Below are 18,132 nucleotides of genomic sequence, written 5' to 3' on the forward strand. Positions count from 1 at the left end.
TTTTAGGCCATTCTATTTCAAAGGAAGGAGTTAGTCCGCCACCTGATCGGGTACAGGCAATTCAGGAATACCCACCACCTAAAAATATAAAAGAGCTACGGCGTCTTATAGGAATGCTTAACTGGTTTCGAAAATTTATTCCGAATTTCAGTGCAAAAATATCACCATTAACTAGATTACTGAAAAAATGTCAGTTTTTCGTTTGGAATGTCGAACAACAATCGTCATTTAATGATTTGAAATATGCGTTACTGAACTCAAAAATATTAGCATTTCCCAATTATGATTTGACATTTAGACTTGCTGTAGACACATCTTCGCGTGGAATTGGTTACATGTTATATCAAATGCATCCTAATGTAAACGGCGAAGAACAACCAAGAGTTATACGATTTGGTTCAAAATCGTTAAGTAGATGGCAACAGTCCTATGGACCGACAAAACTCGAACTTTTGGGCATGGTAGTTAGTATACTAGACTGTGCTGATTATTTACGTGGAAATAAATTTGTTGTTGAATGCGACCATCAAGCTCTGAGACCTATTTTTCAAAAACAATTCAAGGGTGCAATTTATGAACGATGGATGGCTATTTTACAACAATTCAATTTTGACCTGCAATATAAACCGGCAGAACAAATGCAAGTAGCAGATGCATTGTCCCGATGTACGAGAAAAAATGATGAACCCGTCATCAGTCCAGATGAAGATGATCCATTCTTTCCTTATGTCACAGAACGAACTGGCCAAATCAAATTGCCGTCCGGTAGAAATTTAGCTGACTTTCTTCATAATTCTGAAACCGAATCCGCAACGGTCATAAATGTAAATAATGTAAATAATATAGATATTTTCTCTGAATGTGTTTATGATGCTGATACAGACGATGTTCTTGAGACACCAAACAAAAAGAAGAAAACTAAACTTAACAAAAAGTGTGAAACTGTAAATGTTACCCAAGTTCATAAAAATGACTCTTTATATGATAAATCAACTGACCAGTGTAGTGACAAAATAGACATTTTTGATATTTCCACGGTGTATGATACGCCAAGTGACAATAATTTCGATAAACCTACGCAAAATCATGACAATACTTTATCGGAACTTGAAATTTTTAAAAACAGTGATTTAACACCCCAAAATATTAAAGATTTGCAAAGGAAAGATCCTGATTTATTGCCTATGATTATTTACTTGGAAGATAATAAACTTCCTAATTTACAGAAAGAAGCTAGGAAATTATTATTACAAGCGGCTGATTATCTTTTGATTAATGGCGTATTATTTCATAGCTCAGTAAAGAAGAAATCCCGTAGAGCAAGTAATTTAGACAATTTTCAACTTGTGGTTCCGAGATTAATGAGAAATTTAGTGTTACACATGTGTCATGATTCACCTCTAGGAGGTCATTCTGGAATTAAAAATACAATCGATAGAGTACGTGAACATTATTATTTTTCAAGGTTATCTACAATAGTATCAGAATATGTCAGGACATGTCACGAATGCCAAATACGTAAAACCTCAAGTGTACACACTAAAGCAGGTATAATTTCTTTTCCGACACCATCAGCACCGTTTCAGGTATGGGAAGTAGACTTATGTGGGCCTTTCCCACTTTCATCGGCAGGACATTCACATATATTCACTGCTGTTGACATGTTTAGTAAACTTGTGTTTGCTGTACCTTTGCATAATTGTGATGCGCAGTCTGTATGTCATGCACTTTTTCAATTATTTTCGTCTTATGGTGTTTGCCATACGTTATTGAGTGACCAAGGGTCAGAATTTATTTCAAAAGGTACAAAAGAACTATGTAAAATGTTGGAAGTTTCCCAAGAGTTTACACCAAGTTTTGCGCATCATTGTTTAGGTACATGTGAACGTTCACATCGAACATTAGAAGAACGAATGACTCCATATATAAGGAAAGGTCGACCTTGGAATGATATTTTACCAGCTGTAATATTTTCAATGAACTCCTGCACAAATGCAGCTTCACAATACTCGCCGTTTGAAGTGGTATATGGCAATAGACCCCAATTTCCGCTTTCAACTCCTCATGATTTAGATTTAAGAGATATTCCAAAAGATATACACGTTTACCTTAAACAAATGCAACAAAAATTGATCACAATAAGAAAAGAAGTCCAAATAAACGTTGAAAAAGCAAATGCTAAAATGGTTGAAAGAGTTAATAAAACAACATCACCTCTAAAATTGTCAGTTGGAGACTATGTGTACTTGCACGACGAGCCTATTGGTCAGGGACGAAAATTACAAGCTAAATTTACGGGACCTTTTATTGTTGATAATATACCAAGTCCTCATTTAATTAAAATTAGAGATCCTGAAAACAAGCGCAGACTTCGAATGCCTGTACATATAAATAGATTAAAAATGGCATATATTCGTGCCCCACAACCACAGCCGTATTTGCAACACGTAAGTGAAAGCCAAAGTTCAAATACTACTGTCGATTCTTCTACTTCGTCATATTCTGAAAAAGTCCCCGTACGTCAGTCAACTAGACATAAAAAGCCACCGGCAAAATTTAACGACTTTGTTAATTTAGATTCCGAATTAGGAACAGAATCAATATCATCAGACGAAAATCGATATCATAAAATCAAACGTGTTTTAGCAAGGAAAATCGACAATAATCAACTAAAATATCTTGTACAAATTGTCGGCGAGCCAGCACAAAATTCTATATGGGTAGAGGAGTCAAGTTTATCACCTAAAGCAAAGAAGATAGTTCAAAATAGACCACCTCCAATGATACTGTGATTCTATTTTTGTGTGTGAAAATTGTTTCGCCACAACCGAAAGCATTATGTCAGTCGATTTATACAGATCTGTGTGTGAGAATTGCCTCGCCACAGAAAGTCGTGAAGAAGTTTATACTTGTGTGTGAGAATTGCCTCGCCACAAGGTTCTGGATGATTGAGTGTGTGAAAATTGTCTCGCCACTCTATATATGTAAATGAATACCAATCCATGGATACCGTAACCATAGATGTAGATGGAAAGAATATTTGTGTGACAATATTAAAAATCTTTGACATTTTGATGATATGTTTTAAAATTGATTTACATTGAACTGTTAGTGACATTAACTCTATTTGTTTGTTTTATTGATTATTATTTTGTCTCTTCTTTTGCATGCTTATATATAGGGCTACACGTGACTGCATTTAGAAGTAGTATATTTGTTGTTGTTGATAATGAAATCGTGCTGATAAGGTTATTTGTAAAAGTTACTTTTGCTATTTGAGTGTCCAATTGTATTAGGAATTTTGGGGTGGAATTAAATGATTCATGAGATTTATAAGTGTTATAGTGGCCAAAAATTGGTGGCTGGGTAGAATCAAATGATTCAGGAGTTATAGTGGCCAAAAATTGGTGGCTGGGTAGAATCAAATGATTCAAGAGATACGAAATGTAATAGGGGCCAAAAATTGGTGGCCGGGATTTGTTAATTGTTTGAACGTTGAACAACAGATGTAGTAGCGCAAAAGATGTTATGCTAGAAATTACCTATGTTTTCCCATATTAATATCTATTTTGATTGAATGTTGTAAGAATCTTTAATCCTCGGTACCTGGGAATTAATGGATAATTGTGTGAGTGTGTGAGAATAAACTAGTTATTATTATTTGAAATATATTAAGAGTCACGGGTCTCTGCTAGTGTCATCACTTTGAAACATGTATGTTTATTTTTAAAGCTACATTTTTATGCATCGCAAGTGTTCACTTGAGCAAGTTTGACAGTTGTAATCTGTCGTGCTCTTGGAAGTATCCGTAAAATAAACAAGTAAGAGTTTAATGGTCAAGATTTTACGACCTATGGTATCGAACATCTGTGTCTGGGATTTCACAGAGAGATATTTATGATGTTGTGGTTTTTACATAATGAGTTCTAATGAGATTTAATGGATAGATTAGTTGATTTGTAACTATAAATTTTCTGCACACTTGTCATTTTGACAGATCAGATAAACAGAATTTTCGTTTCAAGACTGCAATTTAATTACACTGGGAACTAAGTTTAAACTATGATCATTGATTTTAATTTTTTTTTTTTTTTTATTGTTTTCTGTTTTCATATACATTTCGACATAATTTTTTTTTACTGCATATTTCAACGAAGAAAAAGAACCTTTTATTCTAGATATTTTAAAATTTTCTGTTTTTATTTATATAGACTACAAATTTTTCAGTTATTTAATTTAACACATAGAAGTATTATTTTATGAGAACTTATGAATTTTTTTTTTCAAGTTTTAAATGTGTGTATATTAAAGTACAATTAGTATTTTCTGAGAGATTGTTTCAATTTATTTTTTATTTTTTATTATTATTATTTTATATTTAAAGATTTCATTTACCAGTAAGAAATTTTTAGAAATTTCTAATTTGTGGGCGGGGATGTTATGTTTATCTTTTTAATACTGGTTAATGAAATCATTACAGTGTGTACTGGCTGGTCATTATCGCGTATGATACGATTTTGACACGCCTACATAACTAATAAATATTCATGATTTTAAAGATAAGATCAGCACGTGTAGCCATAAACTAGGAGTTGTAGATTTGTAGTATAAATGTATAGATGTAGTTTTGAGAATAGAAAATAGTTACAAAAAAATAGTTATTATTTATTAGTATCCGAGAAAGGAAAACACGGATCTATTAAAACGTATATATTCGAATTATTTTTGTAGACAACACAAAAAGTTATAAATTTATTTTTAATAAATGCATTTTCGGACTGATAAGGTGAACAAATTAAAGTACAATAATCTGTAAAGACAATATGTTGGTGTACTATTATTGACCTTTTACTATCTCTGCTATGGCTAGGTTTATACGATGTGTGTATTCACGGTTCTGTGGCAATACTCGTAGATGGCTTGTTGAAAGGTAAATTGTTATTTGCACTTCGGTATTTAACCACGCCTCACCTTGCCAGGTGTGACTGTCTATTCGGATCAGAGGTAGCATTTAATACACACATTAAAAATACATATTCAAGTTAATTTACTAAGAAATACACAATTTTCGGTTAAAGACGGGAAACTTAATTCATATGTCAGAATGAAATGATATACAAGTCTTGTCCTTGATTTATGTCTCATAAAAAAGGGGGACTTAGAAATTAGAAATAGCTTTACTAAATTATTTTTATTTGTCTTTACTAGGCGAAAAAATGTACGAGAACACTTACATTTAGACTTTTGAAAGCCATGTATTAATTAATATATGAAACTACATGTATCTGAAGATAACTCTACCGAAGCGGAATATAATATGTACGAATAAAGAAAAAAATATTTTTGTAATGGAATCGAAAAATTACGAATAGATATTCTTTTCAAGTGTGATAAACGTCAACCAAATTTATTCATAATGGGGGAACGTCCTTATTAAAATCTGAGACAACTATAATAATCGTCGTCTCCCAACGTATATATATACTTAAATAACTATTTGATCAACGATGTTTAAAATTAAAAGACAACGAATTTAATGTTATCTTTCCCTATTTTTGAATGTTATTATAAGTCTGTTCAACTTGCAAGAATACCCCTAAAGCGGACAAATATCCGACAAACAGTTTATTCTTTAAATTGCTGTCATTGAAAATCAAGAAAGAAAATAAATCCCGAAATTGATACTCAATAGTTTTCCTAGAAAATATTCACATTCCTTGGGGATTATTAGTGTACGTCCAGTTGCATATATTTTACATGAATGTTGGAACAACCTTAACATTGTTAATAACACTTCTCTACGAAATGTGTTATCGAAAGGTCCCAAATATCGTGAGCCTAAATCCATCAATTGGAAATACAACTTTAAAATTTTGATGGAATCAGTCGAGGATTATGCCAGGCAATGGGCTAAGCGCGAGAAGGAAGACGTAGACACTCTTTCCGAATGGATTAAGGCAGTGAGGTCGTTGATACAAATCAGAATTAAGAAACTGAATGGGTCCATCAATAACCATGCTACGTCAATCTTTAAAGACCCAAATGTTGCAAAACACCTATCCGACCTCCATGACAAATATGTTGTTGTCCCTGCAGATAAAGCCCCAAATAACATCGTTTTTGTGTGTAAAAGTCACTACATCAACTGCTTGATAAACGAATTAGGTATTGACAATTCACTTGGTAACTCAACATATACCCTCACGACACTTACCAAAGAGGAAATCCTGGATAATCATAGGTCTGTTATATGTTCCTTTGGAATTTCAACCAAAGATGAAGAACTGGATCTTCCATCACTGTATTGGATACCTAAACTACATAAGTGTCCTTACAAACAACGGTATATTGCTGGGTCTTCCAAGTGCTCCACGAAACCTCTTTCTAAATTATTAACATCTATTTTATCAGCAATCAAAGACGGGCTTCAATGTTATTGTGAAACTGCCTATTCTAGAGGTGGCGTGAATCAGATGTGGATACTTAAAAATTCAAAAGATCTTTTAGAGTACATACAATCTAACTCTCTTTCATCTTGTAACAGTATTAAAACATTTGACTTTTCTACCCTGTACACAAGTATTCCACATTCCAAACTAAAAGACAAATTGAAAGAGTTGATATTACTTTGCTTCATAAAAAAGAATGGCCAACGTAGATACAAGTATCTTGTCTTAGGGAGGGATAAATCCTACTTTGTAAAGAATCACTCTGATTCAAACAAAAAATTCTCTGAAACTGATATTATCAAGATGCTTGATTTCTTGATTGACAACATATTTGTTACGTTCGGAGGACGTGTTTTTCAACAGACTGTCGGCATTCCAATGGGAACAAACTGTGCCCCTCTACTCGCCGACTTGTTTCTTTATTATTATGAGGCTGACTTCATGCAGGAACTTCTTAGGAAGAAAGATAAGAAGTTAGCAATATCCTTTAACTCTACTTTCCGCTATATAGATGATGTTCTTTCACTAAACAATTCAAAATTTGGTGACTATGTGGAACGCATCTATCCAATCGAACTAGAGATAAAGGATACTACAGATACAGTTAAGTCGGCTTCATATCTTGACTTACATCTAGAAATTGACAATGAGGGTCGGTTGAAAACAAAACTTTACGACAAAAGAGATGATTTCAGCTTTCCAATTGTGAACTTTCCATTTCTAAGTAGCAACATTCCAGCAGCACCTGCATACGGGGTATATATCTCCCAATTGATACGATATTCCCGTGCTTGCATTTCCTTTCATGATTTTCTTGATAGAGGTTTGCTGCTCACAAGGAAGCTATTAAACCAAGAGTTCCAAATGGTGAAGTTGAAATCATCCCTTCGTAAATTTTACGGACGCCATCACGAGTTGGTTGACCGTTATGGAATAACCGTTTCACAAATGATATCGGATATGTTCCTTACGTCGTAACTACAATCCCCTTCCCTTTCATGAATATGACCTACCGAATTAGACTATTTACCGGATTTGTAATCACTTAAGCAACACGACGGGTGCCACATGTGGAGCAGGATCTGCTTACCCTTCCGGAGCACCTGAGATCACCCCTAGTTTTTGGTGGGGTTCGTGTTGTTTATTCTTTAGTTTTCTATGTTGTGTCGTGTGTACTATTGTTTTTCTGTTTGTCTTTTTTATTTTTAGCCATGGCGTTGTCAGTTTGTTTTAGATTTATGAGTTTGACTGTCCCTTTGGTATCTTTCGTCCCTCTTTTGTGATGATGACGAATTTCGTCCTTTATTCGAGAACAATTTAATTGATATATAAATCTGTGAGTTTACTATGTTCTTAACTTCGATGAACCAAAGCAAGTTATAAATTGACCTGTATTTAAATCAAATTGTTTCTTTTTTTTCTTCTTCTTCCTATGGTATACAATAGTCTATCGAATTCGTTGATTACATACTGTTGGCATACATGGACTAGTCTATTTACAACTTTTACCACAATTTACACAAAATGTATGTTTCTTTCTTATGTTCAATGTATACATGTATACATATTTTAAATTGCGCTACTGACTATAGTTCCGTAACTTTCTACCAGGCGTATGTATACACGAATCGTGGATAAGTGCGCACATTTTTTTAGATCAATAATTCTGGTATGTTCCAATCTGTCCTAAACTATTGACAACGAGTATATATTACATTTTCCCAAATTAACCCTTGGAAAAATATGTAAATAGATTTGTATTTCTTCAATTATTTTTTTTTGTATTATTTTTTTTTTATAAATAATATTCTTTACACCAGAAATGTTATTTATAAACAAGCGTATGAGTTCAGTAATGACTAGTATATTATATCACTTTCGGACACGCAAGACAAAAATGTATATTATACATGCACCTGATAGTTCAAAATGGAAAGTTATAAGTAACGGTCGTGTACACTGATCAATACCTACAGAAGTGAAACGATGCATGAACTTGCAAGCCCGCCGGACAGGAAATCGATTGAATACCTGGACGTGTCACCTTACACCCCTTCCAATACCTTTGGGAGTAATACCTTTAGCCATGCTGGTGATCAGATAAGGGAAGATCCGAATTTATTTAAATAAAGTTTATTACTTGAAAGAATTATGAACGAATTAGATTTTCGAAAACAATTTCCACGGAACACTTATTTATCATTTTATGATTTGAACTTTGACTTTTTAACTAATTACAATATTATCAGTTTAAAAATAACAGACTATATGGTTATTTAAAAATATAAGACCATTTTCCGTATCAAGTTAGTCAGTCAGATAAAACAACCGTACGATTGACAAGATATCGACACGCAATTACAACTACATCGTTTACTGTAGTTTTGTTCCTTTGTGGTTTATTGACATATCAGGATTTTTCATCGGAGAAGGTGACAAGATGGCGGAGAGTAGAGAACTGATACTCAAAATTTAAAATCGATGGTGATCTCTTATTTAGCGGAATAAAACTTTAATATCTATAAATTTGAGCATTTTTATACAGAATGGACATAATATCAATTTTTGATTTTTTTGCGAAGTTTCCCTTTAAGTATCATACCTCAATTTCCTTCCCAAAAATCACTTCTTTAAGTATCATTCTTTAATAACCCCCACTAATTTCAACACCCCCGAACAGTGAAATTTTTATCGCGAACAGTAGGATTTTATTACATAATCTGAAAAATGAAATCTTGAAATTCACAGGAAAAATACTCTCACTGCTGGGAAAAATCTTTTAAGAAAGTATCAGTTCATTATGTAAAGACATTATTATAGCATTTTTTCAACTAAAATAGAATTTTCAGCTAATAAAATTAACGGTACCAATTTTCTTGCACCAGATGCGCATTTCGACAATACATGTCTCTTCAGTGATGCTCGTGGCCAAAATATTTGAAATCCAAAGCTTATATAAAAGATGAAGAGCTATATTCCAAAAGGTCCAAAAAGTATAGCCAAATCCGTGAAAGGAATCAGAGCTTTGCATGAGGGAGATACGTGTGATTCCTTAATTTATAATAATTTCTAATATTTTGTAACAGCAAATTAGCATCAAAGGCATAAACCTTGCTACTTTAAAGATGTGAAAAGTTCATTTTTAAAAATTTTACTAATTAAATGATATTATTTAAACCTATGTGTTTAAAATTTTGAAAAAACTACAAAATCCCAATTTGTGACAAAACCTCGAATTTGCTACTCAAATAAGTGATTTAAAAATCACTTATTTCAGTAAGTCCACTGATCACTGATTAGGGAGACCGTTCAAAACTGGTTTACGGAATTTTTGCAAAGGATGAGAGTATCAGTTTATTAATATCGAAGCCGTTGAGTGACATTCTGCATTAACTAACGGTAACGATTAAAAAAAGTGCACACAGATATGGACTAGACTGGTCTGACTATCAGCAGTGTACGTTAACTAGTCCGAGCTTATTTAAACTAGACACGGGTTTCAGCTACCGCTTAACGTTGCAAACTGTATGAATTCTGTTCTTGTAAAATTTGGTCATAAATTCGTTTTTTTATTTGAGTAAGCATAGGTTTAATAGGTACATTAAAAGATGTTAAATACGAGAAACCCAGATTTTGAATACATTTCTTCATATTACATGTACATATGTACATGTCCATCATGTGTCCATCAATCTAATTAAAAACCGATCTCTCATCGCTCCTGTTTCTGATATGTCGCGTGGGAGATCTAACGAAACCCGCTTTGAGGTCACATGTGAGTGACCTCGTAGGTGTGTCTTTTTCGAACAATAAAATTGAGTCTTCCACGATCTTGGAAGTTTAACGTGAGGCAAAGGGATGTAACTCATTTTATTTACGACGAAGTCGTCAGTCATAATAATTCATAAACTTTTTTGATTGGCTTATTAATAGGTCGTCAACTCATTTGCATATCTTTATAAATTCATGACTTTTAGTTCACTCACATGTGACCTCAAAGCCGGTTTCGTTAGATCTCCCACGCGACATATCAGAAACAGGAGCGATGAGAGATCGGTTTTTAATTAGATTGTGTGTCCATAGGTTGTTTTCTCTTGTTTGAATAAATATGTCATGAGCGAAGATCTTGTTCGATGAGATTAAATGATCAAAAATTTCATGGAAGACAACAAAATTTTAGCTAAATAGGGGAGTCTTCCAAGCTCACTGCGACATGCATGGTTGGAAGTTTATATGAATCTTTTCATATGGTTCATTCTCATTATTTTTTTGAATTGATTCAATATCCCAAACTTCACTTCCATATAATAAAATTGGAAGTACATTTGTACCATTGTACCAAAAAGTTTTCCTAAAAGTCTACATGAATTGTTAAGACTATGAGATTTCTTTATTTTGAATAGAGTTTTTCTAGCAATGTCTAGCCTTTTCCATCAATAAATTGGACAGTCAGGGGACTTACTGAAAATCGGTGATTTTTAAATCACTTATTTGAGTAGCAAATTTGAGGTTTTGTCACAAATTGGGATTTTGTAGTTTTTTCAAAATTTAAAACACATGATAGGTTTAAATAATATCTTTTAATTAGTAAAATTTAAAAAAAATGAACTTTTTGCTTCTTTTTAATAGCAAGGTTTATGACTTTGATGCTATCAATTTAGCTGAAAATTCTATTTTAGTTGAAAAAATGCTATAATAATGGCTTTACATAACGAACTGATACTTTCTTAAAAGATTTTTCCCAGCAGTGGGGGTATTTTTCCTGTTAAGTTCAAGGTTTAATCTTTCAGATTATGTCATAAAACATGTAAAATTCTACTGTTCGCGATAAAAAATTTCACTGTTCAGGGGTGTTGAAATTAGTGGTTTTTTTTAAAAGAATGATACTTAAAGAAGTGATTTTTGGGAAGGAAATTGAGGTCTGATACTTAAACAAGTGATTTTTATGTCATTATCCAAGATTCAGTACAAGGTCATCAACTGAAATGACCTGGTCATCCTAGACAACACAGATGTTGGTTCTGATAAGTTTAGAAACATAATTAGTCCCTGGATCATTACTATTCTATATTTAACCCTTTCCTCCATGGATTTTTTTCTTTCACATACTTGATTCGCATAGGATTTTTTCAATGCAAAAAAAATCTTCAGGTTTAAAGTATTAATGCATTGTGAAAACAAATATTTTATCAATGAAATTAAAATCAGATATTCTCATGAATATCCTTTTCATATTGGATACAATTTTTTTTAAGTTCGATGCAGACATTTTGTAGTCAAAGCGTTTCAACTTAGGTACTACACAGGCTTCGAAAGGCGTCATTATGGAGTAAAGGGGGTGGTGTCAAAAAGCGTCAAAATGGAGGAAAGGGTTATAGCTAACAATAAAATTAAATCACTTCTTCTAGTGATTTATTTGTACTACTTAAATAGGTGATTATTAAAGAAAGACAACTCTAACTTCCAACCTTTATGAAAATAATCTTACTTGAATCAGTGTTTTAGAAAATCACTTATTTAAGTAAGTCCCCTGACTGTTGGAGGCAAGGTTAAAATTTACCATTGCATTATAAAGTTACCCCTGATAAAGGTCTTTCTTTATGCAAAATTTTAAATTGGAAAAGTCAACAATTATTTAATATCCTTACACATTAAATTAATTCCTGGTCTTGCAGCTACATGTAAGCTCATCTTACAAATTATATGACACTTTTTCTAGACCACAAAACAACAGCATACGCAAAATAGTTGTCGCAAAGAATTGTAACCTTTCAAATTGTTGTCGCGCACTAAAACCCCAAAGGGCACTTTCAAAACTTGGCAGGTATGGTTTTGAAATGATTTGCCGTTAGAATTAAATATCAGGACTTTTGCTTTTGCAGAATTGACTTCCAGTTACCAATCTGTACAGAACTGAGCTAGTGTGTCAAGACTACATTGTAGTCCTTCTGGACTACTTGACAATAGTACCATTGCCAAATACATGATATATATATAACAAACAATGAATCTTATCATCACCAATTAGCACAAGGGTCTGTGCTATTGTTTTGTTTTTTTTTAAATTTTCAACAATATTATTTATATGGGGACGGAGACAAAGTCCCCAATAACAGTAGAAAATTCAATAAAAAAAAAAAAAAAAAAAATCGGGAAAATTTTCCGATATTTTCATTATACTAATGAACTCAAAATCATTCAATTTTTTTTTGTCGCGTTTTTGAATTTCCGGATCTGCGCAGAAATCGACTTCCGTTTCCGGTCTTGTTGGCAATAGACTTTGAATAAAACGTATATTTATCAGTCTAAGAAAGGAACTCAATACTAATTCATTTTAAAAAATTGTTAGTTATAAAAAAAAAACGTTACCTGATGACAGCGTTTCTTTGTTTACATTGAATATGACATCATAACTTAAATAACGTCACAACTAAAATATATCCCTCACAACAGAACCAAAATCGGAAACGTTACGTTTTTTGTCTACATTGAATATGACGTCATAACTTCACAACTAAATCCCTAACAACAGAACCAAAATCAGAAACATTACGGTATTTCCGTTTCTCTTTTCAACATGCTTGATTTATAAAAAAAAATCATACAGACTTCGTCCCCATTCACAGGTTATGCCTGCCTCATATTATTAATAAAAAATATTAAATAGCATAGTTCACAAAAGAAGCCTGAGCAAAGTCCCCCACATGTGTAACTAACTAGTCTAGACATCTATGGTATGTACAATCTTATTATAAACTTTCAAAGATATAACTTTCATGAACATAACTTGTTTTAATAAATGCTTTTAAAATGAGCAATCACATACGTAGATTGAAGGCATTTGAATATCCATCAATTGGTCGTCTATCAATAAATACTATGTTTAGTCTAAATATCAATTGAAGTGGCATTTATACATACTGTTTTCGGTGTAGAAGAATTTCGTAAAGCCCTCCCAACAGTCGACAACATTTTGGAAATTTTGGAGGTCAATAAGCCGCTTAAATCAATGAAAATTAATTTGTAACGTTTACAGTTTTATTAAAAGATAAGTCTTTTGATATCTTTTTGTAGTTTAAATAAGTTTAACTATCTTTTTAGAATTATTTGTCAATTTATTATGTCATTTTCCTTTATACAACAAAGAAATTCTTTGCTTACACCATTAAAAAAAATATAATTCTAAAATTAGACCGTACAGGCGAGTGCAGTTTTAATTCCGTACAAACTTCATGATGGAATAGCAATCTTCCGTTTAAATTTATTACAGGTACTTGTTTCCACTGTGCTTGTTTCTATTGATAGTGGGTCTTCCAATGGATAGGAAGTTGACTGTTGTCAGGCTTTTTATGTCAGTGTATAAAGCTTGTTGGAGTTGAGATAGCTTGTCAATAATAGATATAAACTGTATTATGAAATAATGGACTCATATACTTCAAATCAGAAGCTCTTTTACAAACTTATTAATATACAAAGAACTGGGCAAGTTAAGAAACTGACTAAATTAGTTATTGATGGCATAAATCTTGAGTCCTCAGAAGAAATAAGGGATGACTTGGCATCGTATTTCGAAAAATTAAGTACATTATCTAGAAGTTCATCATTTTGTGATCAGCGATCAGCATCAAATTGTGAAGCGTAATATACAAAATATTTTGATACTACAAAATTCAGGGAATAAGGGAATGCAATATGCAACTTTAGATGAAGTTACAGCAGCTATTAGCAAAATGAAAAATGGAAAGTCACCTGACGAGTTAAATCTAATGAGTGAACATTTGAAATGTGGTGGACAAATTGTACCTATAATATTAAAAGCTCTTTTTGATCGTGTTTTACAGGAAAGAGATGTACCTGGAAATTTTCAGTCTGGAATTATTACTCCAATACACAAGAGTCATGGTAAACCCTTGCAGGATCCAAATTCTTATAGGCGAATTACAGTATGTAGTATAATGGGAAAAGTTTTTGAGACTATACATTTGTCTAAGATTTGTCTTAGATAGACTTCAAAATAAATTGCAAGTTACGTGGTTTTACTAAACGGGTATCTCCAACAAATGCAGCTTTACTTCTTACTGAGGCGCTAGCTGACGCAAAGGATAGTAAAAAGAAAGTATTTGTAGCCTTTATTGATGCCTCTAAAGCATTTGATGTTGTGTGGCATGATTCTTTAATGTTAAAACTTTTTCAGTCTGGAGTTAAGGATGAGGATTGGTTTGTAGTATATAAATGGTATCAGCAAATGAGATCAAAGGTTAAGTGGGATGGACATTTCTCAAGAGCTTTTGGTGAGCAACAGGGAGTTAGACAAGGTGGTATTTTGTCTCCTACTCTGTATAAACTTTATATTAATCCATTATTAGATTGGTATCAAAACAAACGTTTGGGCTTCCGTATTGGGAACGATACATATTGCCTCACCAGCATGCGCAGATGATATTGTATTATAAGCGGAAGATGCTATTTCGTTACAGACAATGTTAAATTTACAAGAATCTTTTGCAAATAAAGATAGATATTTTATTAGTGAAGCTAAAAGTAAAATTATGACTTTCAATAGTAGAAGAAATGAAAAATGTGTGGATGAATTTTATTTACACGAAAAACCTATAGAACATGTTGTTTCATATACTCATGTTGGAATTAATCGAAATCCAGTAAAAAAATGTTTGGTATCAGAAAGAATTAAATTAGCTAGACGAACCTGCTATTCGCTAACGGGTGCAGGTATGCACGGATATAATGGAGTCAACCCAAATATAGTCATCAAATTATGCATGGAATACATATGTTCGCCCACGATTAATTTTTGGACTAGACTGTGTAACACTTAACAGAAAGAATTGGATGAATTGAATTTTTTTCACAAATCACAGCTTAAAATTCTGCAAAACTTGCCAGAACGAACCGCTGATGAAGCAATATATATTCTGTCTGGCCAGATGCCAATAGAAGCGTTTTTACATAGACAAATTTTAGTAAACTTTGGCAACATTGTGCGAAACAATGATATAGAGAAGGAGATATGTATTAGACAACTTGATGAAGGATAACACCTCTCATAGCTGGTTTATTTATGTGAACGATATACTCTCATTGTATGAATTTGAATCTATTTTTGACATCTTAAATTCAATTCCAAATAGAGAAAGTTGGAAAAACTATGTGAAAAAGAGAATAGAAACATTCTGGAGACAGAAGATAACGAATATGGCAGAAGTAAAGTCTACTCTTTGATTTTTGCATCCCATGTCAATGAATTGTGGAACTGTTCATAACGTTTGGGCCAACACAGGACTTGACTCTATTTCTATTATGAAAGCTAATGTAAAAGCTAGATTACTTACAGGAGTGTATACACTGCAATCAAATCGTAGTAGATTTAACAAGTACGAAGTAAGTGCGATATGTCCGTTGTGTATGGATGAGATCGAAGATACTGAACATTTCTTGCTACAATGTGCTAGTACAGATACTGTGAGGAATCAATTTATTCCAAAGCTAAGAACTCTGCTTTATGACTTTAATCATGAAATAGGAAATCTTGTCTTCTCAAACAATTCAATGCTATTGAGAGTGATTTTGGATGTTTCTAGTCCACAAGTTCCAATATTAATACAGACTTTCTTATTTATGGAGAAAATTGAGGCCATAACAAGAGGAATGGTATATGCTCTACACCATAAAAGATGCTCTATACTGGATTTAGTTGGCAGCTAGGATGGCAATGTCATTTGAAGTCATTTAAAATCATTTAATAGTTTAAAATAAAATAAGGAAATTTATTAAGTTACTATTAATCAAAAGTTTAAGGTTTAATATGACAATTTAATGTTAAGTAAGCCTTGTGTTCTGATATATTTTTTGCAATACTTATATTTAAGTTTGTAAGGAAACTTAAGGGTTGATATAAACGGCTAAGTTGTTCTATTAAGTTAAGAAATTATTTTTCTATTAAGGTATAAGGAAATTATACTCGGATAATAAAATATTTGTCCCAAATAGGTGATAAAGTAACTATTATTTAAGCTACTGATTTTCTCCCTAACTTAAGTTGTGTGTTTTTTTTTTAGTGAAGTAGGAGATATAAAGCTACTGGTGCAGTATAACTAACTTGAGTGAAGTACCAATAAAGGTGTGCATATTGGTTTAATTTAGAATGAACAATAGAAAGTTGAGTTAAATGCTGAGTTACAAATTGCCACAGTAACATTGAAAATTTGGTGGTACACGAAGTGATTTTAGATTTTAGTATATCATGTATATCATGTATATGCCACAGTGCATAAACTTTTAAAGTAATAGACATTGATTAGTGTATAATTGACATAACATGTGTGATTTATATGGAGTTCAAATGTATATAGTATGGTGATTGAACAGTTTCCTGCACGTTTACAAAAAGTGATTTGACATTAAGTTATTTTAAAGTTTTATTTTTGAATTGAGCTCCCAACTGGGATCGCAGCCTTAGCTCATTTTGGATAACAATGGATAAGACCAACTGCCGTTGCGTTGTAAATTGGTGGTGGGTACACCAGGCTGTGTTGATATCCTTTATACCAGTATCTAGAACAATATATTTAGGCGAAATAATACTGGTTTGTGCACCGATCATATTCACTGTATAATATTCCTGCACATGCACACAGTTGCTTACAGTAAATCAGTTGCTTATCCGTGCTACACTACAAAAGTAGTGGTACTCCAGATAGTGGAGGAAAGAATAGAGAAGAAGAAGATGTGTTCTTTTATCACAGAGAGGACATCAGTCAGAAATACTTCTTGGGAAGAAGAAGATGTGTTCTTTTATCACAGAGAGGACATCAGTCAGAAATACTTCTTGGGTTGTGTTATCGATTTCGTTTTTTTATGGAGTGTGCAACATGAGTAATGGCTTCTTCTTCATCTCTGTAGTTTGAACAATGTAGGCGTGTTAATTGGTATACTAGCCTCTGATAGTTGATCTCCATTGGGGTACTTAATGTATATCATGTATATATATACCAGCCCCTTCTTTTGTTGTGGCATTTGTGGCTCACCCATCTGTATAATATCTCATCCAGGTAGAGTTTTCTGGTGTTTTCTTTGTAATGCTCTTGTCTCTAGTGTAAACTAGGCTGGATATTTTGAGTCTGCCTGATGAGATTTTTTTTCAGTTTGGTATTCATTGAGTGGTCTTGTGTTACACCTATACATCTTTATTGTAGTGAAGTTTGGTCTCTTTATATGATAAAAGATATTACAAATCTAGAGTCAAAATATTGGTCATTGGCTACCATTAAAATTCAGATTAAATTTGCAAAAACTTTAATTGGATTTAATAAATCAGCTGTCAATTTAGCAGTACTAGCTGAACTTGGTATGTATCCAGTTTTTATAGAAGCTTTAAAACTGTCAATTGGCTTCTGGTTGCATGTAATAAAATCCAATAACAATTGTTTACTTAAAGATGTACATTGTTCAAACCTGCAATTAGCCAATAGATTTGCTAAAAAGATTGAACAGTTACTTGCTATGTACATTAAATTTTTCACATGTTTGGAAAAATCATGATACTATTTCAAAAAGGCGTTTATTATATGTGATCATATGTAATTCATACCAAACTTATAATGATAGATATCTTAATTATTGGTAAGAAAATATATTTTGTGATAGTAAATCAGTACACGGTAAT

The 18,132-nt window shown here is 32.6% G+C and overlaps 1 protein-coding gene across 1 annotated transcript in view; it reads right to left on the reverse strand.

The window, feature by feature from the left end:
• Positions 1 to 13,492, reverse strand: part of LOC139491981 (pyruvate dehydrogenase E1 component subunit alpha, mitochondrial-like) — a 49,811-nt gene extending 36,319 nt beyond the window's left edge. Inside the window, exon 1 of the mRNA XM_071279977.1 lies at positions 13,371 to 13,492. Within this exon, the coding sequence (XP_071136078.1) occupies positions 13,371 to 13,421 (51 nt within the window). The 5' untranslated portion in view covers positions 13,422 to 13,492. The remainder of the gene's footprint in view (positions 1 to 13,370) is intronic.
• Positions 13,493 to 18,132: the final 4,640 nt, after the last annotated feature.

Source organism: Mytilus edulis, chromosome 10 (genome assembly GCF_963676685.1).
Source record: "Mytilus edulis chromosome 10, xbMytEdul2.2, whole genome shotgun sequence".
NCBI lineage: Eukaryota > Metazoa > Mollusca > Bivalvia > Mytilida > Mytilidae > Mytilus > Mytilus edulis.